The following is a 27,274-nucleotide window of genomic DNA, read 5'->3' as shown; positions in this document are numbered from 1 at the left end:
CTCAGTTCCTAATTTGGTGTGACTCTCGAGGTGGGCAGCACCCTGCATCTTTGACATACTTCCCCCCATGCACCGACTGGACAGCTCTCTGGTCTTTTCAGTAATGCTTGGCACTAGGGGCTGGACAAAGGCAACTATATAATCCAAGCCAATTGGAGATCATCTGGTGATGTGGTGACATCACAATGCTAGTTAGACAATCAGGTTTTGGCAACATGCAGGTGTCAGTACTACAGACTCAACTCAGACAGAGACAGTTGTTGCCTTCTATCCTAAGTTTTTGTCTCTTGTAACAAGAAAAATGTTCCAAGAAAACCAGTTTAAGAAGAACACATAACTTCAGTGGTATATCTTGAAGAAGATAATTACCTGGATGGCCATTGTAAAGCAATTCAACACAAATAAGAAGCCTTGTCTATTATTGGACATGTCTTTCTCACAAAGAGAAATTGGCTATTCAATGTAAAATAATCTTCTTGTATTGCATGCAAAATCCAGATACTGCCCTACTCTGATAGATCAAACACATTTACCAATATGTCAGTCATCCTTGCTTTGTGGTCTTTTGTGATATAAAGCAAAAGCTAACTCCAACATCCTTTAAAAATACTAACTTAGCAGAGAAAGAAAACACTGTTATTTATTGAAATTCTCCCAAGCTGGCAAACAACTGCAATTATATGTAGCTTGAATAACCATTCTCGAATTTATTGCAGCCACACTGATTTTGCCCTGTAGATTTCAGCAGTATAAAAGTAGTGTTCAAACACTGTTTCTCAAGTGAAATTTATCTCTAACCCTACCATAGTCAATTATACCCAATATATGGTTTTCAGGTTTTGAAAAGTAACCATCTTTTTTTGCCAATAAACCACATACTCTGTATTAATTCAGAAAAGCTCTTGTGACATCACAGTAATTCTACATTCCTTTCTACTGTTCTGAAACACGGGACAATAGTATCAGTATTGATGGAGAAAGTACCATTACCAGGTCTGTAAATTCCAGTGGATTACTTGGTATGATTGACCGATTGATGCTTGATTCTATGATTAAAATTTCAGCTTTGATTGACTGAAAGAATTGATAAATAAAAAACTTTCAGAACCCCACTACTGTAACATAAATAATGTATGTTCTAGCAGGAGAGGCTAAGCTGCATGGTAAAACATTTATTTATTTCTATAAAATGCTCCAAACCACAGAATCAATTAAAAAACCTCACCGGATCCTTTGAGGGCACCAAGAGTTCTTCGATCATCATGCTGTCCCGGGCGAAAGAACTTCTGTTCAAAGTGTAGGACCTATCCGAACTGAAGGAGCGGAGGCTGGTTGTATTTACAATTTACCACAGAGTATGAAGATGACAATGAGATGAACAAAAGAAAAATTAATGCATGCAACTTCCAGGGAACAAGAGAAAGATAATAAAACAGAATATGATTGATGAAACAGAATTTTAAAGTATGCTAGGGATTGTACCACGATTTTTAAGAGGTTTTCCTCTAATGTGTTGGATCCAAAAAGTTCCGCCCACTACTTTTGTCATAATAAAGGAATATTGGTATCCAACCCATTGGCTGCAATTCTGAACACAATTACCTGAAAGTAAGCCCCACTGAACACAGTTGAATTTTCTTATTAGTAGACAGACAAGGGATTGCACTGATTCACTTAAAATCAGGTTAATATATAGTTGGATTCTAGATAAATGTAGTAAAAATATATTCAAGAATTGTGGAGTGCAATCCAAAGTATGTTTACTCAGAGTGTGACTGAGTTCAATGAGTCTCTCTAATAAGTGTGATTAGCATGAACAGAAACTTTCTAAAATGCTGCTGGGATTTATGATGGTATGGCCTAGGACCTCTGACTTTTCTAGCTAGCCCAGTTTCACACAAATGCATATTTATTATTTCCCTGCCCCCTGCTAATTAAGAGACCTCATTATCAAAGGGTAAATAAATCCAGTGTACTGATTGCACTAGTGTGCTGCTGCCACTGTTGTCAGCAACTTTTGCTCTCTAAAATTTACATCTGGAGTAGAAGGCTCATCTTATCCCTAAATTGGCCTCCTTTAAAGTGTATCACAGCTTAGAACAAAACCAATCCATCTCAGGAACTGACAGCCCCTAGCCTGAAGGGGCTCCTTTGCTTTTGATCACCATGCACCTGGGATATCTCTGGAACCTGTGATTTCTACCACTGCAAGGATGCAGTAATAAGAAAAGCTGAGCTTGTTAAAACTCCCTCCAGCAAGGAGCTATATTACAGGCACAGAAACTTATTATAGATGCAGAGATCAGTCTGTACTGATTCTCCACAAAAATGACAGCAGTTTCCAATGGTGCACAAATTACAGTGATCTAGAAAAAGGAAATCAACACTCTATATGAATGGTTATTATCTGAGAGGTGGGCATTCTGCACAATTCATTTTGTGGCTGAGTAGAAAGCTCATCCTAGCCCCACAGTTTGCTTGTGGCTGCCTCTTCTGCCTGACTCACTGTAAGTTAGGTTGGCCATAAAAACAGTACACAAAAAGTGCAGAAGAAATGCACTGGATTTAGCACTGCTTCGTTACAAATGATCTAAATGGCTTTAGTCAAGGCATCCTTCTCTCAGCCTTGGGTTTCCCCATCAGCAGTATTGAGATAATCGTAATGGATTAATTTACAAGGCTGTTCTGAGTATTACTAAAATAAAGTATGGGAAGAACTTTAAACACTTGAAATCTGCTAAATGAATACTGATCTAGATCATTTCCTGCCTTCGTTCCTTCTCTGGGAGTTTAGAGGAAAACAATTTGAATATACTGAGACCCAGGAAAATGTTGAGTCTATGTGTCACGCACATTAACCCTGGAAGCTACATGGAGCATATGTTAGAAAACATGCCAGCATTCAGACATGCTTACTATTGCAACTGAAAAGAAAGAAAAATGTCAAAGAAAATAATTGCATCCAGCAAAACAAAAATGCTTTTAAACTAGGTTTGGTTTTTTTACAACAGTATATACCTTTAACAACTTAAGACATGCACTTTGCACTTCTCAATAATTTCCCCCCAAGATTCCACCCCAGTATATATTGCATTTAGAACGTTTATCCTGGTGCTCAGCTCTACCAACTTCAACCTGGGCCCTGGGTCTTTCAAAACATTCATCTTTCCCTCCCCCATCATCTTTTCTCCCCCTTCAAAACATTCAATGAAATCAGGTCATATATTACGTTGGCAGTAACCAAAATAGTATGATCTAACATGGGAAACAACAGAAAAAGTCACATCACATCACAATGCTGAGTAAAAATAAATAAATGATGAATGGCAAAAGCTGAGAAATGTCACAAGGGTGCCATGCTTTCTTACCTGACCTTAGGACTATTTTTTAAGAAATGTACAGGGAGGGGAGGGGGAAACAAGGAGAGATAGAAAGCAAAGAATCAGACAGTGGAAAAAGCACAATGCCATGGCTGGATGACTTAAGACATTCAATGTGGTTCGTTCTGTTATGTTACACTCAGAAATCTACGCGGGTGTTTGGCTATAGTTAAAGGGTTGTAGTGGCTTTCAAACTGTATTCTAGGGGATCCCAGGTCCCCTCCAGTTCTTTTCCTCATTAAGAGGATCAGCAGTGGCTGAGACGCTTTGGTGGAACACGTTCCCCTCCCCAACCCTCCTCCTTACTATTGGGAGATGCTGTAGGTCAGCATTAGAGCACAAGCTTTGCATGCAAGAAGTCACAAGGTTGAAACTTCAGCATCTTAAGTTAAAAGGCAACAGCTGGCAATAAGAAAGACCTCTTCATGAGATGCTAGCAAGCCACTGCCTGTCAGGGCAGAAAGATGGGCTAGGTGGACAAATTGCACATCCTGGTATGTTCCTTTGCAGTGCACAGTGGCAACAGGGGTGGGTGGGTGGTTTGCATGTTTTTATTCCAGGGTAGACACTTCTTCATTTGGGGTGGCAGGTATGCAAGGAAGAGTGCATTCTAGAACATGATCTGGAATCATCTGCGATGTACAGAGGCAGATTAAGTCGATCTGAAAAGTTCCCTAAAAAGTAGTGAATTTCAGTGCCATTGTTTGATATGGAATGTTTTGGTTTTGTTTTGTTTTTTTAAATATATCCAATCTTTAACACACTTAAGCACATCTAACCTAGTAAAGTCAATCTGGGGTCTGCAGTGCATAGATGTGTTTGGATATCAGTTCGCTTCATCTGAGTGTAACACACATGTAATATATTGCAGATGTAAACATGAGCTACATAGTGAGAAATAATGGTACTGTTAAATCAGAAGTATGCGACTTTTTAAGGTTTTATCGAGGAGTCAAAGATGAGCAAAGTACACTCAGGATTTCCGATCTCTAAGAAACAGTTACCATGATGTGCTAACATCCCATTAATATCTGACGGATATGTGGGTCTGCGGAGCTGTCACTGATTCACTAGGTACTACTTAGTAGATTACTACTAAGAGTCTATTTGTTAAAACCACAGAATACAGTTCACAGAATAAGTACACACGTAAGTAACTTAATGAACTGAATTCTATGTTATTTGGGCAACTAAACACAGATGACTAAAATTCAACATAGTACTGTTTAACGGCTATTCTTCACATATAATTCAAAAAGAAGTTGATTAAATGACCAAAGAGGTTTTATAGGCAAAGCAAGAGAATACAGTGCAAAATTAGGGTGCATGCTTCTGTACTCAATGCAGTCACAACAATCAAGACTGAAAGATGCAAACATCCAAGTTTTACCTTGTGGGAGGTGCCACTCCCTGTTAGACAATGGAAGAACTTTTTACAACAGATCATTAAGCTATAGGAAAAAGTCCTCAGGGCTCAGGCTTGTGAGGTTTAATTATTAGCTTCAAAATAATTCAACTGTCAGTAAACAGGCTGCTAATCCACAACCATGAAAATAATCTCTTGAGTTGCTTGTGGTGCCTTGTTTGTTTCAGACGCTAGGCAAGGCCAGATATCTGAACCAGAAATTCCCAATAATATGAATGACTGAATGTCTCGAAGTGCAAAGATAGCAATCACTCATGTAAAAAACTGTGACCTATTTTACTCCCTTGCAAGAAAACTGCTCGTTCCTTTGGTAACAAAACACTGCAAAGGATTTAAGACAGCAATTAGCAATGCAAACAATTGCAAACAGATTTAAACTTTTTTATTATTATTCTCCATCTGCACCTTTTGGGAAAGTGAAGTAATTGGATTAGCCAAACGACCATCTTTCATTTTTTTTTTCTGGCATGAATCTATGTCATTTTCATTCTTGAAAGAAAATTAGTGTCAGCAAGTATTATAATCAAATTATTGAACAAAAGCCTCCCCCCACCCTTCTTGGCTACATGTTCCTTGTGGACTAAATGGTCTGGCTCATAGATAGAGACTTCCAGCTGTTTCCAAAGGAACACTTCTGACATATCTAGAGCATGAGCAGATACCAGAAGAAGAAGAAAACATGAAGAATTAATCTGCTTTCAACTATTGCCATAACAAAGCCATCACAGAGGGCAGAGAGAAGCATGAAACTAAATAGCAGATGCATGTTTGAATGACAGAGTAATCAGGCAGCCAAATTATGGAACTCTGCTTCATTTCTCCAGTGATAAAATGCACTGCATGGGTGTATATATTATATTGAATATGTGAAGAACATGCTGAATACCTGGCAGATCGGGCTCCTAGGCTGAAGCCCATGTATCCTTCTGCAGGCAGAGAATCATCTCCCAGTTCTTTTAGATCCTGCGGCCCAAGATACTTGTCCGTGTCTCCTGTCATTGCATCTTCACCTGCCAGCACAAAAGCAGGCTGAAATCAGAAGCTACACACAGCCAAAGGAAATGCCTGCTGCCCTTCAGTATGGTTGCTAGAAAGTGAACTCAGTGCATCCCCTGTATTATAAATGCCAACTATATGTTATCTGCACAACGTGTTTTTTTTAAAAAAAAAGGAGAGAAAGAAAAACCCTTCAAGGTGTTAATATATATATAAGCACAAAGAATGACATTTATCCCTGTAAATCCAGTAGTTTAGCAGGTTATATCAGGTGTGATGCTAGTCCAATCACTCTAACAGCCTCAGACAGAAGTAACTTGAATGAAAGACATTCCTTAGCATGTTAACACCCTGTGCTCAAAAAAAAACAACGGATTTCGTGGGAGGACTAAGGTGACAACCCCACCCTTCTGAAATGGCCCACTGGCTCATCCCATTACTAAAGATTCCACTCTCTCTATATTACTCTTTCACCTTTCTAAGTTGGCATCTGAGGCAAAACAAACAAAAAGTCCCTCAAAAGGCTGGATTCAGCCTAATGGCATCCAGTTGCTGATCCCTAATCTAAAGCCTTTTTGAACGAAACTTCTCATATATCCCTCCCCTACCCACCAACAAAGACCCACAAAAAGCTGCACATTTCACCCTTTTGGTTCAAAAACATTCATTTGCTACTCACATTGATACTTTTATTAGCTTTATAGCTGAATTATGTGGGGGTGGGGTGGTCTTCATTACTGTAAAGATAAGGGTGGGGCAGATTCTGGCCCAGGTCTGCTGCTACAACTTGACTATTCTGACAATTGACCGTTTATCTGTTGCCAGCAGCTTGCAAAGCCCTGACTAAGACAGAAATATTGCCCGCCCAGTAGACACACAATCTGTATTAGACAGATGGGAATGTAATGGGAAAGAAGCCAAAGACCAAACCTGTGGCTTTTTAAATGCTCCCACTTTTCCTGAATTTGACCCATCAACTAAATTTCAGGGAATTCCAGTTTAATTTCATTCAGTATTATTCTTTTTTTTAAAAGGGTAAATGTCTTTTAACACATGCCTGCTGTGCTCCCATTAGCACTATATCATGGGGGTTGTGGTCTCTAGACTGTATAAAGACCACAGCACAGTGCAGCCCATCTTTAACCATGGCTAAGGGAGCAAGGTCTGCTTGTTCCTCCTGAAGGCTCAAATCCCCCTTCTCCTCCCAAGCTTTAAAGCATATCAGCATTGTCTTTAAGCATAACTAAGGTTAACCCGAGTTCTCCATTAACCAGGGTTCTGAAACCAGATTCAGATCCTGGTTGTGCTCAGTACCAACATAACTCTTAACCATGGCTAAGGCCTGTGCGTGGAGGGAGAGTTCCTGTGCCTTCTCACCAGCCCACTCCTATGTGTTTAGGAGATTAATGGTACTGTGCCCTAGTCTTACTTGGTGTATGAAAGTCCTTCTTGCAAAAACAGCATGGATGATTTAAAAACACTGGGAGAATCGGCACATGTTTCAGAACGGCCAACAGAATTTTCAGTTCAGGATTAGGAAATATAATATTCAACTTGAATTTAACCTGTGGAGGTACAGGTAAGTCAAGGCTTAAGGGGTTTAAGAAAGACTTCGTATTTTAAAATAGTGGGGGAGAGGGATCCATGTATAGATGAAAATATAACAAGCAACAAAAGCATCACATGACTACAAACACATCTCTTATTAAGGATGAATTAAGAGAACACCTTTCCCAGTAAGGTAAATTTCAAATAGTCTCCATGCCACAGAATTTCTGGGAAGGAGATGATCTTGCAATATGCAGAGGCAAAGTCACTTTCCTTCCAGCTGTGGAGGACCAATTTTGCAATCACTGCTTTGCTGTGCTAACCACAGAATGTGGCTGAGAAACCTGTGGCCCTCCAGATGTTGCTGAAACCCATCAATCCTAGCCAGCACAGCCAATGGTCAGGGACGATGGGACCTGTATCCCAACAACAGCTGGAGGGTCATAGTGCCTACAAAGAGATAAGGAATACATGGGCGTTTCCTGCTTCCAAGAAAAGTGGTGGGGCTGCTGTCTATGTGGTGCTGTTACACTCTGTTCTCCGTGCATTCAAACTACATCAGAAGGAATTCTACTCACACACCAATGTATACAAGGTTCCTCCTCACATGTAGGGGCTGTGCATGGTGTTTCAGAAGGCAAGTATAACTCTTTCTAGTGAAATCTGAACGTGCAGACTTTAGGCGATGGAGCAGTGATGTGCACCAGCAGGATTTGCCCAGTCAGACCCACAGCTCCCTCCACAACTTGCTTCAACAGGTGCAGGGGATGTGTGTATGAACTCTACTAGTTCCCTCTTCCAGTGCAATGCCCCCAGTCTATTAAACCTTCATGTAAAGGAGCCAGTGGCATACAGAGAGCAGAAGGTGACATTTCTGAGCGTTTGCCAAAGAGATGGTTGGTGATGGTTTGGGAGGCTTAGAAGGCAATATAAGCTTAGATGTGGGCCTGAGTGTGTTTTTAAAAGTTTGAGGGGGAAACCTATTAGACAGTGTCTGAAAAATATGAAAACATTGTATGTTAGTATTCCACAGTTCTTCCTTGTAAACTGAGTCCTCTAGGTTTAGATGTAACCATTTCATATCCCACATGTGTTTTATCATGGGTATAGGGGCATAGTAATCCCTTCAATAGTTTAACTCAAAAAATGAAAATATAAAACCTGTATAATACTTGAATCAATAATAAAACACGTGCTGCGTTAACACAAGCTTAGATAAGAGCTACTTTGACAACTCTGTACTCATATAAGTAAAGCATCAGTAGTATTTAACAGCAACTCCCCTTGTTGTTTTAATAAAACTTAGCACGATACTGCAGGTAACAAAAGCTGGCCCTTGAATTCAAAAGTAAAGCAGTGCAGCAATGGGAGGGTTAAGGAACAGCAACGCACTCCCACCAACTTCACCTTCACCCCATTATGTCACTGTCAGACCTACATTCCAGTAGTGGGAAATATATTATAAAACTGCCCCTTGAGGTTTTCGGGTTCCCTTTCCAACTCCCTTTTCAAAATACAGTACAACAGCTCAATTCTAAATGCAAAAAAATATCCCTTGTCCTCCCTTTGGATAAATATTTGGATTTCCTAAAAGTTGCACAACTGAAAATAAGCATTTCACAGAGCATTCCTGAAGCAGTATCTGCACCCCCCACCCCAATGATTATGCGGAGTTTAGGTTAACTATTCCCTTGGCCTGGGGGGGGGGTAATGTTAAAAAGCAAACCACAAACGAGGCCCCACTTTAAAGCCACAAATCAGTTCTAAAAATACTCCCTTCCAGCTCTCTGCTGCCTTGCAATTGACCAAATAACAGATCGACTTTCTCCCTGCAACCTGGCAACAGAGCAATTATTTTAAGAAACAGTTTTGTAAAAGCTTAGAAGTCTTGTCAATATATTTTCACAAGAGTACACAAAATCGGGGTGGGGGTGTGTGGGGAATGAACACCGCAGTAAATACTAAGGTAGAAAAGTCTTACTGTTTTGGAAAGCCATTTTCACCCGCCTGGTCTATACAACTTTTTTTTCCTGCCTGCCTCTTGATGTTTCCAAGAATTCCTATTAGTCCTATTAGTCCTTAAGCAGCGATTTATAGTTAATCTCCAAACCAGTATAAGAGCCTAATCTCTGTGGGTCATATTCACTTTCCACACACCAGCTGGGCTCTTCTTAACATCTTGATCTCTTCCAGCGCCTGCATTTTACGAAATGTGCGCCTTTGTCCTCTCGAACCTCGCAAAAAAACCACAAAAAAACAAAAACCACCCGAATTTTCTTCCAAATGTGCAACGAAACAAAAGTTTAAAGCCGCAGGAATTGACAGCTGCTGTTGGAGGTAAAGATCTCCTTAAAAAGAAACATACACCACGCAATCTACAGTGTCTTCTGATAGGATTGAAAACTCCTCTGGCAAGCCTAGTCTAACAAGATGACTGAATGGTGACATACAGACAAGCGCTTGAGTTATTTGTATGTAAATAAGCGCACAGCTTGGGTGTCAGGTTCTCCCCCCCCCCCTCCCTGTAATTTGATACTAACCGGTCTTGGTTAAACATGCAGGCACTAGGGCAGCCAGAAATCAGGCAAAAGCACACTATGTGGAAGGGAAGGAGGAGGACGGTGCTTTGCTAAAACTGTGTTAGTACATAACTTTGCTGTTAGACAGGGGCAAGAGAGGAAAGCAGTTTAAGGAAGAGGAGGTGGAGGCGGATCTGAGCTTTAGGCTCGGAGGAAACGAACCCAGCAGCATTTCTTTCCAGCTGTCTTCAGGTAGGGAGAAAGGAAAGGGTTGCTTTTGTCTCCTGAAACCAGGAGTCCGGTGACTCTCCACCTTCAGCAACAAAGACGACTATGTGTTTACACCCCGATTGCCAACGGAGGTTGTAAGAGAGGCAACACACACCACCCACCCCCAGCTCTGCGCGCGCACAAGAGTTGCGTTTCTGGCCAGACAGGAGGCCGGTTACTAGGGCTGGTCCTCGTCAATCATTAACACCGGCACCTTTCCCATTTCACGCAGCAATAAAAATGGAGAGAACACCAATCTGTCAGCGGGACGGAAGCCTCCGGAAGGTGTGGCGTGGTGGCATGGCAGGTTCAGCCAGGGGATTGCATAGTGCACCTCGCTAACAAAATGCGATACTTCTTTCCCCATGAAGTGTGCACGACACACCTGGGACGTCTGGAATCTAGATGGGATGCTGAATGAAGTTCATTTGAAAATGCTACTGATTTTGGGCAACTCAGTAGTGGCACCCTTGCAACTGGATTTAAGACACAGGCTTTGTATGTGCTAGGGTTTTTTGAAATGTTGGGATTTATTTATTTTTTAAAAAAATATGGATTACTAGCCCACTTCATTCTATAAGGTAAAGGTAAAGGGACCCCTGACCATTAGGTCCAGTCGTGACCGACTCTGGAGTTGCGGCTCTCATCTCGCTTTATTGGCCGAGGGAGCCGGTATACAGCTTCCGGGTCATGTGGCCAGCATGACTAAGCCGCTTCTGGCAAACCAGAGCAGCACACAGAAATGCTGTTTACCTTCCCGCCAGAGTGGTACCTATTTATCTACTTGCACTTCGACATGCTTTCAAACTGCTAGGTTGGCAGGAGCAGGGACCGAGCAACGGGAGCTCACCCCATCGCGGGGATTCGAACTGCCGACCTTCTGATCGGCAAGTCCTAGGCTCTGTGGTTTAACCCACAGCGCCAATTGCAATTCACACACACACAGTACTTCATCTCAAATGTATAGAAGTATGTAAATTAAAGTTTGACCAATCAGAATTGCTTTTAAAGACTTGTGGGGGCAGGGACAAGGGAGGGAGAGGGAGGGGGAGAGAGAGATGCAAGCTGAAAGTATAAAGTCTCTAGAGGAAGAGAATTCCATAGTTCTATTTTAGTATACTGGTACACCTCATCTTATGCTGATTTTACATATGTTATCTCAGCTTTATGTGGATCACAGTAAATTTTTAAAAAATTAATAGGGGCAGGAGAGCAGGCGAAAAAGCCCAGGAAGGGCCACCTGAGATCTTACACAACCTTTCCAGAGCCCAGAAAGCAAGGTGAGGAGGAGTTTAATAAGCTCTTTCCACAGCAGAAAACACTGTGAGGAAAGAGCTTTTAAAGCCCCCCCCCTTGCTTCCCAGACTCTGAGAAGGTCATGGGAGTCTTGCAGAGGCCTCCTGTGAACTTTCCAGAGCCTGGTAAGCTAAGTGGGGGGCTTAAAAAGCTCTCCGCCTTGTGTGAGGGGCAACACCTGCACAGCACCAGTTTCACTGAGGTAGAGATAGTCACACAGAGCTGTCCTGGGGGTGTTCTGGCTTCACGCAATTTTGCTTATATGCGCAACAGCAAGGAACGTAACACCCACCCACCCTGTGCAAGACGAGATCTACCTGTATTATAAACAATACACTGTGCTAATAAAAATGCACAAATTCGTGTCATTCAAGTGGCCAACAATGAGAACTGAAGAGATCTGCAAGATTTGAACCTGGATTGCAATACATCTTATTGGCTTTTCAAACCTCATGAAGCTCAGCCAATGAGCTCAAGAGAGATGTGCTGGAACTAGTTGCTATCTCTTAGCTGACCTACTTCACTGGATTGTTGTGAGGAGGGGGGAAAGGGAGGGGTCTTGCTTGCCCTAAATGGCCTCAGCCTTGTATACCTGGAGTGCCTCCAACCCCCTTGTTCAGCCGGGAAGAAATGAGCACAGAAATGAGGTTAAAGAATCTGTAGAAAGCAAAGTCAATATAAGCAATTACATTGGGCTGTTTTCAAAGTATGGGAGCTCAGTCCTCCCTGAACACATCTCCCCATGGGCTCACCATGGGCATAGCCAGGATTTTGGGTTGGGGGGGGCAGGCCTTTTGTTGGGGGAGGCAGAACCTCAGTTTGCTGTGTATTTTTATTGAGTTAGGGGGGACAACTGCCCCTCCCTGCCCCTCTTGGCTGCGCCCATGCAGCTCATTGCTCCACACAGAAGAATAATGAGAAATGAACAAGATGCTGCTCTCTGCTTCTGTGCTTCTGTGTGGGTGCAGCAGGAATTATGTGTTCTAATCCCTTTTCTCCTCTTCTGCAAGTACTTGTGGAACAGAACTGGAGGAGCCAAGGAAGGGAAGAAAACGCAATTAGGGCAATGCTCATTTGTGTGCCCCCCCCCCACCTGGAAACACAAAATTATGCTGCCCAGAGCAGAGTTAAAAATAGAAAGGGAAGAACTGGGCTGTGATCCCACAGGTCTGCTTCACATGCTCCTCTCTCCACACTTTCAGTAGGTGTGGTGGGGTTTCTCCAACGCAAGGCACAGAAGCTCCATTTTCATGGTGGAGATTTGCACATTTCCTCCCTCTGCATGAGACTCAAAAGTGAGGAAGGACAGAGAAAAAACACAAATCAGCCACTGCGTAGTATTCAAGTAATTCAGGGGAGATCCAATGAAATTAATGAATATGACCGAGTTACGCTCATTAATTTCAACAGATCTGCTCTGAAATTATTCAAATACTTTGAATAATGACACCTTGACAAGTTGCAACCTAAAATTAAGTACACACCTGTATACTTGTGCACACCCACTGTGTTTTTTGCTTCAACCTACTGGACAGTTAACAAATGTAGGACATTTTGGGCTATGAAAAGCTTTGCTAAATACTGTTGCAATACTTGGCAAAAAAGAAAGAAAGAAAAAAGAACCTGTTAAAGAGCCGAGGCTTATTTAAAACAAAGGTCTTTTCTTAACATGGTTGGATCTGAATGCAGAAAGGAAGGATGAGTGACTGGAATTAAACAAGTAAACAAACCAGTCTGCTTAAGGGATTAATCTGTAATTTGTTTCCTGTTTCCTAAATGTGAAGAAGTTTCACCTCCTGTTTGCAGTTCAGCTGTTAGTATGAACCTGATGAAGTGTTAAATGCTTGGTGAAGGAGATGGGATATCTCCTAATATTTATCACAGGGGCTTTTCTGTTTTGGTAGTGTGTGGAGCATGTTGTTTGGGCATGCACTAGCAGTGGGTTGTATCCAATGAAATTGTCCTATTAGCACAAGTGCTCCTGCTTGCTCCTCCCTTTTTTTATTCCCCAAACCCCAAATCTGCTCCAGAGGATTAGGGGAACACCCCTTCCCCAACAGATCTGGGGTGCATGTTGCGGGAAGAGAGGGAAGGGAAATTCCACTGCACAAGCGGAAGTCATTGTGCTAATGGGGAGACTTGGTTGGCTACAACCCAGAATGACTATGTCTTCGGAACGCCAACACACACACTACCAAAACCGAAGGAATTACATGAACTCCTGAGCGTGGATGTCATTTCACATTTCATCTGTGGAAGAAGTGGGGGACAAGGTTCCTGGTGGACATGGCTACTCACAGCTACTAGCCATGAAAGCTATGCCCTACCTCCACTGCCAGACTCAAAGCAGTATGCCTCTGAATACCAGTTGCTAGGAATCACAGTTGCTAGGAATTGTGTCCTTCTTGTGTGCTTCCCACAGGCACCTGGCTTGTTGCTGTGATAACATGAGGGGCTAGATGGGCCATTGACCTGATTCAGCAGACTCTTCTTGTGTTCTCAAGATTCTAATAATAATATACCTTTATTGTTACTACACCACCTGTGTGCAGTGAAATTAAACTACCCCCCCCCCATACACTCAGTCTTGTTCGCGCTCTGTGTGCTTGTCGGAAGTCAATTACACCACTATTTCCCCCCCATTCAACAGCCCAACAGCCCACAGATAAAAACTGTTCTTTAATCTGTTAGTGCCGCTGACTATACTTCTGTATCTCCTGCCCGAAGATAAGAGACTACTGTAAAGAGGTGCTGGCCAGGGTGTGAGTCGTCCCTAAGAATTTTCCTCGCTCTCCTGAGGAAGTTCTCCACAATGTCATCTATCTTGGATATATTCAAATCACATTGTCTAAAAGCTGTGTATTTTTGGGCGCATTTGTTGTAGCTGCTTTATTTGTATACCTCATAATCAACACTGGGTGAAACACTCACGCAGTCACACATTTTTTTATGCAAAGGGATTTGTGCCTGTGGATGCTATGTGAACTCACTGCATGAGCCTATTTAGTTCTTTATCACAACTATCCCTGAGCATGTAGAACTGGAGAATTGGTCTGAGATGCATAGGCAGAATCATATATGACCACCTAATGGTGTCCATTGTCTAGGTGGTTTACAATGTATACGAGTACACAAAGCTTGTTGAAAGGCAGGTATAGTGGTACCTTGGTTTACAAACTTAATCTGTTCTGGAAGTCTGTTCTTATACCAAAGCATTCTTAAACCAAGGTGTGCTTTCCCATAGCAGCGGGGGACTCAATTTACAAATGGAACACACTCAACAGGAAGTGAAACATGTTCTTATTCCAAGGCAAAGTTCACAAACCAAAACACCTACTTCCGGGTTTGCAGCATTCTTAATCTAAGTTGTTCATAAACTAAGCTGTTCTTAAACCAAGGTACCACTGTACTGATAAAGGAGTATTGGGATGGGACATGGGACAAGTAAGGGAATGAGGAAGATGGCTCAGGAAAAACTGCAGATCAGGAAACAGCAATGTATACATCCATTCCTTAGCAGAACCTTCACCCCAAAACTCCTGATTGTTGACTTCTGACAAGGGTAAAAGATAAGCCATTTTACAAAGATCATTGCTTCTTGCCTCTGAACACATGTGCTTAAGATTTTAAGTCGGCTTGCGTGGCAATACAATGTAGTGTGCAGTGCAATATATTAGGGCCATTGGTCATGCCGCCATGTTCCTCATATGATCCAAGAGGAAAAACAAGCAAATTGCACAGGACATTTTCTAAGATTGTGGCATTTCATGGATCAACATACTTATTAAGTAGGAAAGTTGCCATAGGACACCTAGTGGATTTCATGACAACCCATAAGAACCACTGACAAATGTATAAGATCTACCTTTGTCTCCAGCACATCTGCAGTGATATGTCTGCAGACACAGGGTTTTGGGTTTCTGCCCCAATAGGGAAAACTATGGGGACTCCCACGATAACATCCTGTCCCACCACTCAACTCCACCATCACCTGTGGAAATGCTGCAGCAGAAACCAGTGACTGATATTTCTGCAGCAACACAGAACAACTTCAGCAAGTCACCTGTCAACCATTCTCTCTTCTCTTGACATTATCTATCCTTTCATGGAGTTGTACTGAGGAATGCAACATATCTAAAACATGCTGGATATTAAAAATGCTACCTGTAAAGAAGGATAGTTATTTTCCTGATTTAGTTGCAGTCCTAGGTCTCTTTGAGGCAGATATGTAAGCATTGCTACGTTGGGTGTGTGTGTGTAGCATTCTTGAAGGGGACTCCACTGAAGGGGTCCTAATCTTTATTGCCCACCAGAGAGAGCAGCAGGAAGGCAGCAATGGTTGCTACTGCTCCATAGTTGTTTAGTATATTGAAATTAGGACATTAGTTCCTTAGAATGTGGGCAATGCGTGGGCTTTTAAATTGTGTGCCTCAACACTTTGCAGTAGCAAACACCATCAGTGTAATAATTACTCAGAGCTCAGGCATTTGCTACGTAATGTATTTGAATATATAAACAATGTTAAGCTTCACAAAGCATCACATTCAAGGCACCTAATAAAATGTAATGAAAACACTATTTTGCCTTCCACCTTCCTCAAGCGGTTGGAAGCTCAGGCAAGACTTTGCATGGTATGCTTCCTTTGGAGAGGAGAACAGCAGAAGCTGGATCTTTATAACAGTCTTATTTAAAAATCTGCAGACTGAGAAGATATTGTAGGAGTGTGGAAGCAAGAACATGGGCGGGTAATTACTAGTCCCTTAGCAGTATCCACCCATCACTCCAAAACCCCAAATCAACCTGCTTCTTCCACCGTGCAAGTATATGCGACTCAAAGTACATTTCAATGTGGATGTAAATAAACAGCAGTCAAATTATCAATTTACCAAGCACCTCTGGTCTATTGCGAATTACAAAGCAGGACATAAAGAAGGACATCTTTTTGTAAGAGAGATATGTTTGTAACAATATACATCAATACACTACCCCCCCCCCCTTTAAAAGCAGCAATGAAAGCTCTTTTGTTTCAGGCCATATATCATCAGCCTTTTAAACCTGTATTTCCAGAACCTGCCGTATTGTTGACAGCAGGCACCAAATCTATATTCCCATATAGCCCCTGATGACAGACATTTGTATTTTTCCTTCTTCTGCAATACTTACATATCTACCACACTCATCAGTTTGTGTCACATTATAATATGCAAACTTTTTTAAAAAAATAAAAAGCAGCAGTAGCAAAAGAGAGTACCCCAAGAAGGTTATTAATGACAATTTGATTCAAAAAGTGAAGAAATAAATCTGGACAAAATCAGAGGGTTATCCTCAGTAATTGCAGTAATCATGTAAAGTATAATGTGCATGAAGGAGCCAATTGTTGCTTACAGAATTAATAAGGAAAGTTAGTGAAAGCAAAGTCAGCTGCATATACATGACCATGTACAATCAGGGCTTTTGACTAAGGAAGCCTACAATCACAGTGCAGTTGTCTTTTCGGATCCACCCTCTGAAGCAGGTACAGTGTGATCTGTCTGGAGAAAATTGCCACGGCTTATTGGCACAGCATACGTTTGGAATGCAGGAGGTCCCAGATTCAAATGCTGGCATCTCTAGGCAGAATCATGAGCAATTACAGATTTGGAAAGAACAGGGGCTTTGAGGGCCCCTGTTCAATACTGGATCTACATACAGAATCCGGCAGATGACTGCTCTCTACTGAAGGAGAACCCACCACCTCCTGAGGCAGGAAAAAGGTTCTTGGGTAGAGCGTCTGGGGGTGACACCCCAAATGGCTGTGGCCAAAGACAACCATCACAGATGAAGCAGACCAATATTCTGACATGGTATTAGAAAGTAGCTCCTTGTATCTTCGAAGGCAGTTCCTTGCATCCTTAAAGTCAATGTGTTCCCAACCATTGTTGTACCAGAAAAGGGACTCTTCCTTCTCCAGAAACTGGCCCCACCCACATCTAGCATGTGACAAAAGTGTTAAATTCAAGCTTAAGATATAATCTCCATACACTCAGAAGTGGTTGCATTTGTACACACCTCTAAATCATGGTTTAGTGTGACATACACAAGCTGTAGCGAGCCTTGGGTTCAGGTACTCCTAACTCCTCCTCCTGTGTACTTGAAAGGAGCATAGAAGCTTTTACTTTTCTCCAGGTTTCCATATCATCTAAACCAAGCACTGTAATTAACACTAACTACAGTTCATTTCAACAAGCCAGCTTCAAAGAGAAAGAAAGAAAAGATCTGAAATCAGCTTGTTTGAAATTACCCATAGGTAATGTGAACCTAACACTGAACTTAACAGTTTATCTTATTACAGGTAGGTAGCCGTGTTGGTCTGCCGTAGTCAAAACAAAATAAAAAAAATCCTTCCAAAGTGTGCATGCACACAAAAGCTCATACCAATAAAAAACTTAGTTGGTTTCTAAGGTGCTACTGGAAGGTATTTCCCCCCCGTTTATCTTATGGTTTAAGATAAGTTTAACTTTATGGTTTAAGTTTATCTCATGGCTGCTACTTTAAGGTTGTTAATATTGTTTTATAGGTTATAAATGCTGTATTGATGCACAACCATTCTTTTATACAATTTACACAGTATTTGTGATGTTCTATTCAGTGCTATTTTTCTAGAAAGAGATACTTGAACTCACCATGAACGTCTCCCTTGTTCTCTCATAATGGCAATGACTCCCACCTGAGAGGTGCTGGAACTGGTGAATTCCAGCTGAAAAAGGGCCCTGGCTCTATTATGTTCTGTCATGTTATTGTTATTTATTGTTTGTAAGCCGCTTTGGGATTCATTTGAATGAAAAGCGGCATAGAAATGTAATGCGTTGAATCAATCAATCAATCAAACCAAACCACAGTATGTTGCACCAGATGACACAACAAACCGTAAACTAAAAGTGGGGGCAAAAGCTTTCGAGGAAGAGAAGAGCGGAGGTTGAAGGCCAACTGTTAAATGCTCCTGTTGATACATGTTGTGCTAAAATGTAGCTTAGCCTGCTGTGCAATCACGGACAGTAAGCACAACACAAAGAGAAACAGACTACTGACAGGAAGAGGTCAGTCTATCTTGTTGGGTTTTCACCAGTTATGCAAAAGCTCTGCAAAATGGTAGTGTATATGCAGCTTTGATTTGTCAAGTTAGAATAGAAAATGGAAATGCTGAAGAGCAGAGCCCACTGCAGTACGAAAAATTTAAGAAATACCTTCTTCAACATCTGAAATATATTCGCCATCACTGAGAATTTCAGGGGCATTCGCTTTACGAACTGCACAATTTAAGCGAACAAAACATTAGGTCAATTATAAACGGCTGGGGTGCGAAACATACCCGATTTCAACAAAACAATTGAATGCTATAATTTTAACTCCCCTGCCCCTCCCCGCAAAAATGATTCAATGTTTTAGCATACATTTGTGCTGAGAAATAAGAAGCAGCTCCATTATACATACCCTCATCATCGGACATGTCCAAAACTTCATTCATTGTTTCCGGTACATTCATTTTATGCTTTTCTGTGACAGTCTGTTAAAGACAAAGAAACATCATTACAGACTAAAACTATCAGTAATCTTCACGAGAAATGACAATTTCAATAATATTTAATATTTTTAAAATGCCCACCCCCAAAAGCTCAGCACTTTACACATATATTGGATGCTTCCAGATGGGATGGGTGCTCAGTTTTTGTTTGCAGTATCCATAGAACACCACTGGCATCAAAATGACAGCCCATATCCCCCCCCCTTCAACCCTGATTTTCCCTTTGCAAAATAAGTCTGATTTTTAAAAACCCAGTTACCAATGCCCCATTTGCAATAGCTCAACAACCCTCTTGCAATATTCAGCTTCCATCTAGAACTCATTCCACCCAGCACTCACTGTGCTAGCAATTCTTACAACAATGTTGTAAGGTAGACTAGTATATTTATCCAAGATACTTCAGCTATGCACTGGGGGCAAGACATATGGTTTGCATATCTGAGTTGAAGGATGAAGAGGCATTTTAAATGAGGCTTCGTTGTCTTAATTATTACACTAGTGCTTTGCAGGGGTGGGACAAATAAAACCGCAGAAGCTGTAATAAGGCTTTCGTATTTAAATTATTGGCGTCATGGAGATGTGTAAACAAACTTTCAATATAAAACAGAGAAATCGCTCCCAATGGTTTGAAAATATTACTGTACTTTAGTTTTATATTGTGTTTGGTGATTCACTTTATATGGTTTCAATCTTACTGTTAACCGCACAGTTTAACCAATATCTGTTTTTGGGTGGTATATGAAAAATGTAAATAGAAATAACAAATAATAATAAAAACAGGGGAAATATTGCATTGACGCCTGCAGTGTGAGTTTTGGCTCAAATGCCTTTATTGTAACACAGCACTTTTGCTTTTTGCATGATAAATTGTGGGGGTTAAAAAAGAAAAGCTCCAGCTTCTCCCAGCAGCAGTTTCCCAGTTGCCAAACACTTACTTTGAACTGGTTAAAAATACTCAACAGCAAACATTAATTTATCTTTCCCTGGGTGGTCTGTGTGATTTTTCACTCCCACAGCTGTTCCCACACTAATTATTACTCAGCTAAAAAAATCCACAGGTGTGGCACATAGATAGCAGTAAATAAATACAAAAATACCCCCCCCCCCCAGTGATAAATTTCAGCTTCCATTCATTTACACTACACTACACGTTATCTACCAATCTGAAGTGAGTTTTAACTACAGATTCCTTAACATTTGTGGGCAGGTTAGACTACATTGGCTAGTTATTAAGAACTCATCCTGATTTGGCTGAGATTTGTAGCACAACGTTGCATCAAGCAATTTTTACCCCACATGTTCCAGTATGTTTCCCCCATCACTTTTCATATGGCAAAATAAAATAAAATAAAATAATAATAATAATAATAATAATAATCCTGAGTTAGGGGTTTCTTGCAGAAGAGCACCCATCAGCTTTAATGGTGCAATCTGAATTTGCCAGTATGTGATAGAATCCCATCCCAACATAGTGATACCTAAATCAGGGATGGGCAACTTGCTCAACAATGGAAACACCCCATTGGAAAGTTTTGCTGTTCCTATTTCAAACATAGTTCAATAAAAGTAAGTCCTTGAAACTTTATCTTCTTTGGGAGATGGCTGGAGGGAGTTTCAGTGCTAGGACAGCCACTGCATCAAATAACTCTGAAGACAAGTTGCCCAGCCCTGTTCTAAGTTGAGCAGCTGTATACTCTCTGACTGCACTAAGTCAAATGTATCTCTGTAAAAGAAAAATTAAAAACCTGACATGACATTCACTGTTGAAAACATAGCCATACTCACAATCGTTGTCATGGTCTCTTCTGTTACCACCTTTAGCGTGTCAACGACCGAAATGTAGCCAAGTCGTTTGGCAATGGCAAGGGCAGTGTTCCCATTCTAAACAAAATGAAATGTTCATCAAAAAGATTCATGTTAACAGGATCTGCAGCTTAAGGGATAACCAGAAGTGCAGTTTGCTTATGCTCAGCAAACTGTCTAAAACCAGTTGTGAAATCCACTGGAAGAAGAGGCAAACGAAAAACTTGTGCTTCCCACAAAGCAAATGGTCCACTGCTCAGATTTAGCTGGAACTGCAGGCAGTTTGGTTCTCAAAGTAAACTCAGTGCTTAACTTGCAACTGTTACATACAAGTAACTCAGTAAGCAGGTGGCAAATGCAAACTGCAGAGCCAAGGGACACTCTGGATGCAATTCTTAGGGTACAGGGAAGTTGCTTCTCTCCCCAGCCATGCATTTCACAGCTCTTCCCCCTCCCCCAGCTGTTTACATCAGGGTAGCTTTTAGTGTCCAATTTGTTACTGTTTGTCTACCCACCAGGGGGCGTTGACAGGGGCAGGGATGTATTTACCCTATGCAAAGGTGTTTTTTTTGGGGGGAAGCATGAAACGGCAATATTTAATAACAAAGTACAGGATACATATGCATTTTGGATAATGTTGTGTCAACAATGATGAAAAACCCAGCACTAAAAATGCTGCGAGTGCCCAGTAAACAGGAGTGCAAACACAGCCTTAATGTGACGCAGAAGGCAGTTATGAGCAAAACATTCTTTTCCAGGAGTCTCCTGAGGCTCTATCTACACTATAATGTCACAGCTTCCTACCAAAGAATCCTGGTTGCTTGGTGAGAGGAAAACTCCCAGGCCCCTACACAAAACTACAATGTCCAGAGTTTCCTGGGAAGAATGAATTATTGCTGAATGAGTTTCTGCTTGTAGCGTACATATGCCCCGGGTTTCACCAGACACCACACTTCCATCACGGAGATTAGGCAAGGAGCATAATGACTGAGGGCCACTACATGTAGTGACTGTCTTTGCCTTGGCTACCCCAGTAGCTAACTCCTGGGTCCCTGCAGAAAATGCAAAGTGCAAAGAACCAATGCATGCTTGTAATCATGCAATGTGCAACAGGATTCCCTGGCGACCACCTTTATTTTATGAAGGCCAGAAACTTCATGGGCCTGAAGTTGCAGAGAAAACCTCTTGGTGCTTATGAGCATTATATATGAATTTGCGTGGGGTTGCACAGCTAAGAAGAAGAGGAAGAGTTTGGATTTGATATCCTGCTTTATCACTACCCTAAGGAGTCTCAAAGTGGCTACAATCTCCTTTCCCTCCCACCCACCCCCAACAAACACTCTGTGAGGTGAGTGAGGCTGAGAGAAGTGTGACTAGCCCAAGGTCACCCAGCAGCTGCATGTGGAGTAGCGGGGAAGCAAACCCAGTTCACCAGATTATAAGTCCACGTTCTTAACCGCTACACCACGGTGGCTCTCAAAAGCTAAAGGTTGCTTTCTCTGAATACAAGGGTGGATCAGGGTCTACCATGGATCCAATGGCCCCAAGATCCTCTCAGCTATGCTAGTGTAGAGCTGGTGGAGCAAAACGTGAAAGAATGTCCCTGCCAGATAACGCTCCAGTAGGGCTTTATCTGTTATTCCACTGCTCCTAGCTGAGATATAGAATTACTGTGCCCCGTACCATTCTATTCCCATTTCCCCCCTCACTGCGCTTCTATAAAACCAATATAATTCCTCAAAAGCAGCTGCCAAAGGGAAACGATGAATACCCTCTCTTACCACAGTGAGTTCATTGGGTGATGCGCCATTCTGGAGCAGGACGTTGATTATATGGGTGTGTCCCTGTTGAGCTGCTTGGTGCAGAGGGGTGTAGCCATTCTAAATAGGAGACAAAGCAGAAAAAAGCCCACAAAGAACGGCGCTGGAGACTCCATCTGCACACACACAACCGAGGAAGGAAACAAAGGGGTGGGAGGGAAGGGTATGAGAGAAGAGTGGAATCTCACCTTCGTTTTGGCATTAACTTTTGCAAACTGCTGCAGGAGAAAATTAACTATCTTTATGTTTCCATAATGGCAGCCAACATGTAACGGGGTATACCCCATCTGGAAGTGAAACACACACAAAAGAAACAGGGAAGCAGAAAGAGGAGTTAATAGGTGTTTTGAAAATGTAGCGTGATGCATTTGTTTGTAATAGACTCCCATCCCCAATCCAGCTCTAGAGGCAAGGCGAGAAAGACTATGGAACACAGCTCTTGTGGAGAAACTTAACACAGAGCACTAAGGAGCACAAAGACCGAAGACAATTTTGAAACTATGGTTGACACTTATTCAAGACACGGGAAAGAACAATGATCTCCCCTCGCCACCAGGTACCCACAGCTCGCTCTGGGACAAGACTGAGAATAGAAGACCCTGAACTGCTCTAATCAACACTAAACTGTTGTAAAAACGTGCTTAATGTTTGATTGTATCCTTTAAATCATATATGCATGGAATGTTTATTGGGGTGGTATACCGGGATTGTTTGCTATAAGTATTTTTGAGAAACTGGAAAATAGACTTAAATTGTTTTTTTAAAAATAAACACACAAAACAAAATGTATTTTAAAACTTTTTAGGTGCATTAAAAAGGTATTTTCCCACAAATTGCGCCAGAATATAGATGGGCATTTGAATGCAAATACCACTGAAAAGCAATGGAATGAGGAAAGACTGATTCCCGTGTGTATTCGCTTGATGCCCACAGTTCCTGATCCAAGTAATACACTTATGGAAGCCTCCTTAACTGGACAGAGAAAATATGAACATCACAGGGTCCTTGATGATATGGACAGAGCCAAGCAGGGGGGGGGGGGCAGGGGAAGCCAACTCAAGTAAATCAATGAAAATACTTAACTGAGGTTCTGTCCCCCCCCCCAACATAAATCCTGGCTACACCCATGTTTGATGGGCTTATGCCTTTGTTTTCATTTCTTCCTACACAGCTAGACATTTGCCTTTCATAATGAAAAGGAGTGGCACATGAAGAAAAGCCAGAGTCTGCCTTGTTCTGTTTTTTTTTTTCATTTTGAAGTTTGTTTGTTTTTTAAAGCATTTTGCTTTTGCTTTCACCTACATACATTGCCAACTGTCCAGCAAGACATGTACACATAATCGTTTTTTACAGGCCTGCCAATTTAAAAACCGAAACCAAAATTCAATGCAACATACAAATCAATAAAGCACGGAGGTTAAAATAACATTTTGTTAAGACAAGGAAAAAACCCCAAAAAAGCAGCAGGAGTCATAAGAACTCATTAAGACCAATTAATATATCAATTATAATAATCGAGATCTGAAACTGTCAGAACAAATGTTTCCTGAAAGCTAACCATTTTAATGGGACATAGGAATGAGTGAAGTCAAGACATTTGGCACATCTCCCAGAGCTGTGCCTTCACTAGGTGAGGAGCCACAACAAAGAAAGGCCTGCTGCGCACTCTCACAGATCCCACCTCACTCACTCACAGTGTTGTGTATCAGGTAGACTTCAGGTCTTCATACAGAGAGGCCCATGTTCAAAACCCTGAGGTCTTTGGAGGAAGGATGGAACAAATGTGAAAAGCAAGGACAGGGCTTTCATATAATAATGGGTAGGTCTGATGTCAACCACCAAAGTGGGACACTGAATTCTTAGTGTGGGTCTTCTGAACACTATAAAACAGTAGTATCACACTAATTGACTGTAAAAAGCAGACTACTCCTTTTCTGAACAGTCAATACTACCATTACTGCACACCACAAGGAACTGAATGATCTACTCTGTGATATGGCTGGGTACAAGGTTACAGTCTTCTGTCCAGGTATTCATCCCATCAATATTTTGCACACAAGTACGTGTAACAAAACCCCGACTGTTTATGCATTTTCAAAAAAATGAAAGGTGATTACTGATCACCTTTAATCAACAACAGGAGTGGGTGGGGGGTTGCACTAACAAGGGGTTCTGCAGCATCCGTGTACTCATGTTGCATGGGGCCCAGCCCCTCTGCCCTTGTTCTCCTCCACCCCCTGGATTTTTCTGGTCAGTGTATTTGGGGCATGTGAACTCCCATTTTGTGCTGAGCACCCAAGAAGGATGGGCAGACCTTATGAGAGATTCATGTTGCTTTTTTAGGCGCAACACAGAAAGTTCCTACACACTCTCTGAAAGATCCATGTGGCGGCTGGCGGTCTGTCATTGCTCCTATACATACCCAGGACACTGCGTCATGATGCAGTCATTAAGTGATTCATGTGTGAACTAGTCCTCGGACTGCTGCTGTCATGTGCAAAGCTGAACTCTCTCTTTCTTCCGACAGTAAGCAGATTCCTGCTTTCCTAAGCAGCAGCAGCAGCAGCAGCCAGGGACTGTAAGTCATGGCTGTGTGGGAAGGACTTTGCACAGAACAAAACTGTTGCCAGACGGCAGGGACAGTGCAGTTTGAATGCTGATCTCACTGCAGTGTGGGTGGGTCTATTAAAAGCAACATACCAGCAAGGCTGTTGGACATGCAGAGGCCTAGAAAGAGGGCTGAACTATATATGATTAGCCAGTGTGCACATAGAGTTGAAGGCGGAGGAGAAGGAGGCACTGAGACCAACCTGGCACTGAACCTAGCTAGGACTACGGTACATGAGCCTTTGCTTCCCCTTTGTGGTACTCCCGTTATTACGCAATTAGTTATGCATTGGAAACCAGGGGCAGGAGGGGGATGTTTATGATGGGAGTTTAAGCATCTCTTCCCCACAAACAAACAGGGATAAAATTTGCAATAAAAGATAAGGAATTTATGCTGTTACTGTATTCACCAATGCTATAGTTTCCACCTCTTTGTTCTCTGCTTAAGTTTATCTTGATATAATCAAGATTGTTAACTGTTTTGGCAAGGAGTCTGTTTGGATATCCCCAGGAGCTTTAATGGTGACAGGCACCAGCAGATTATCTTTAAAAGCCATTATCTCTTCCTGCCTCATCAGCCTGCATCAAGATAAGATTAATCTTTCCTTTCTTAAGAAACTTGCTTACTTAGTGGAGTTGAACTCAGAATGCATGTCTGAGACAGTTCACAAGAAGGTCAGTGTAACTGGTTATTTTCCAAAGCAGGGAGGTGCATCAAATATACAAACCTTCATAATCACACCTTAATTCTGGATCACCAAATGCTATTTATCAAAAATAAATATCAGCGTAATGCTGTAGTTTCAGTCCGTTTCACTAAAGCTCTGTGCAATTTATCCTCTTGGTTTTCTGCATTGTGCCTGTGGCTCCCTAAATCCCTGCTTTGAAATGGATATTTCAGTGTGCATGTGTGTGTACTTTGGAAAAGGTGAGCAGTGCTTTCTCTTAGGACATTATAAAAGTGAACGCTTTGGGGCGTAAGAGTGAAGCACACCTCAATTTTAATTCGAATGTGCTTCAGCAAGCAAATGTTTGGGAAACACTGGTCTAAAGACTGAAGTATGGTTGTTGTTGTTGTTGTTGTTGTCATTTATTAAATTTGTATATCGCCCTTCATCTGTAGATCTCAGGGCAGTTCACAAAATTAAATTACAACATAAAAAACACTCTATTACTCATAATTAAAAGGCAAAGAGGTAGGCTCACTGAAGAACAGAAGGAGGGCAACACAACTTCATCTCTCCTTCAGGGGTTCAGGTTGCCTCCCTGAGAGCAAAACTGGCACCTGCTAACTGCGGAGGAGAGAAGGCAAGCAAAATGCGAGGGAGATAGTGAAAGATACAGGAAATTGAATGCAGATTTCCAAAGAACAGCAAGGAGAGACAAAAAGGCCTTCTTAAACGAGCAATGCAAACAAATAGAGGAAAACAACAGAATGGGAAGAACCAGAGATCTGTTCAAGAAAATTGGAGATATGAAAGGAACATTTCGTACAAAGATTACCATAATAAAAGACAAAAGTGGAAAGGACCTAACAGAAGCAGAAGACATCAAGAAGAGGTGGCAAGAATACACAGAGGAACTATACCAGAAAGAAATGGATGCCTCGTACACCCCAGGTAGTGTGGTTGCTGACCTTGAGCCAGATATCCTGGAAAGTGAAGTCAAATGGGCCTTAGAAAGCACTGCAAATAACAAGGCCAGTGGAAGTGATGGTATTCCAGCTGAACTATTTAAAATTTTAAAAGATGATGCTGTTAAGGTGCTACACTCAATATGCCAGCAAATTTGGAAAACTCAGCAGTGGCCAGAAGACTGGAGAAGATCACTCTACATCCCAATCCCAAAGAAGGGCAGTGCCAAAGAATGCTCCAACTACCGCACAATTGCACTCATTTCACACGCTAGCAAGGTTATGCTTAAAATTCTACAAGGAAGGCTCAAGCAGTATGTGGATCGAGAACTCCCAGAAGTGCAAGCTGGATTTAGAAGAGGCAGAGGAACCAGAGACCAAATTGCAAACATGCGCTGGATTATGGAGAAAGCTA

General features: G+C 41.8%; 1 protein-coding gene across 20 annotated transcripts in view; it reads right to left on the bottom strand.

Moving 5' to 3' along the window:
* Window positions 1-27,274, bottom strand: part of ANK3 (ankyrin 3) — a 398,459-nt gene that overhangs the window by 61,787 nt on the left and 309,398 nt on the right. For 14 of the 20 annotated variants that reach the window (XM_077930551.1, XM_077930556.1, XM_077930558.1 and 11 more), the window contains 7 exons: window positions 22,808-22,906; window positions 22,581-22,679; window positions 20,782-20,877; window positions 18,906-18,978; window positions 18,659-18,721; window positions 5,693-5,816; window positions 1,226-1,328 (listed from right to left, as the gene is read on the bottom strand). In XM_077930551.1, coding sequence (XP_077786677.1) covers window positions 1,226-1,328; window positions 5,693-5,816; window positions 18,659-18,721; window positions 18,906-18,978; window positions 20,782-20,877; window positions 22,581-22,679; window positions 22,808-22,906 — 657 coding nt within the window. The other 6 variants (XM_077930566.1, XM_077930568.1, XM_077930563.1 and 3 more) reach the window with 5 other exon arrangements.

The sequence above is a fragment of the Podarcis muralis genome, chromosome 6 (assembly GCF_964188315.1).
Source record: "Podarcis muralis chromosome 6, rPodMur119.hap1.1, whole genome shotgun sequence".
NCBI lineage: Eukaryota > Metazoa > Chordata > Lepidosauria > Squamata > Lacertidae > Podarcis > Podarcis muralis.
The sequence above is the reverse complement of the archived record's forward strand: the minus strand, read 5'-3'. Positions and strand labels throughout refer to the sequence as shown.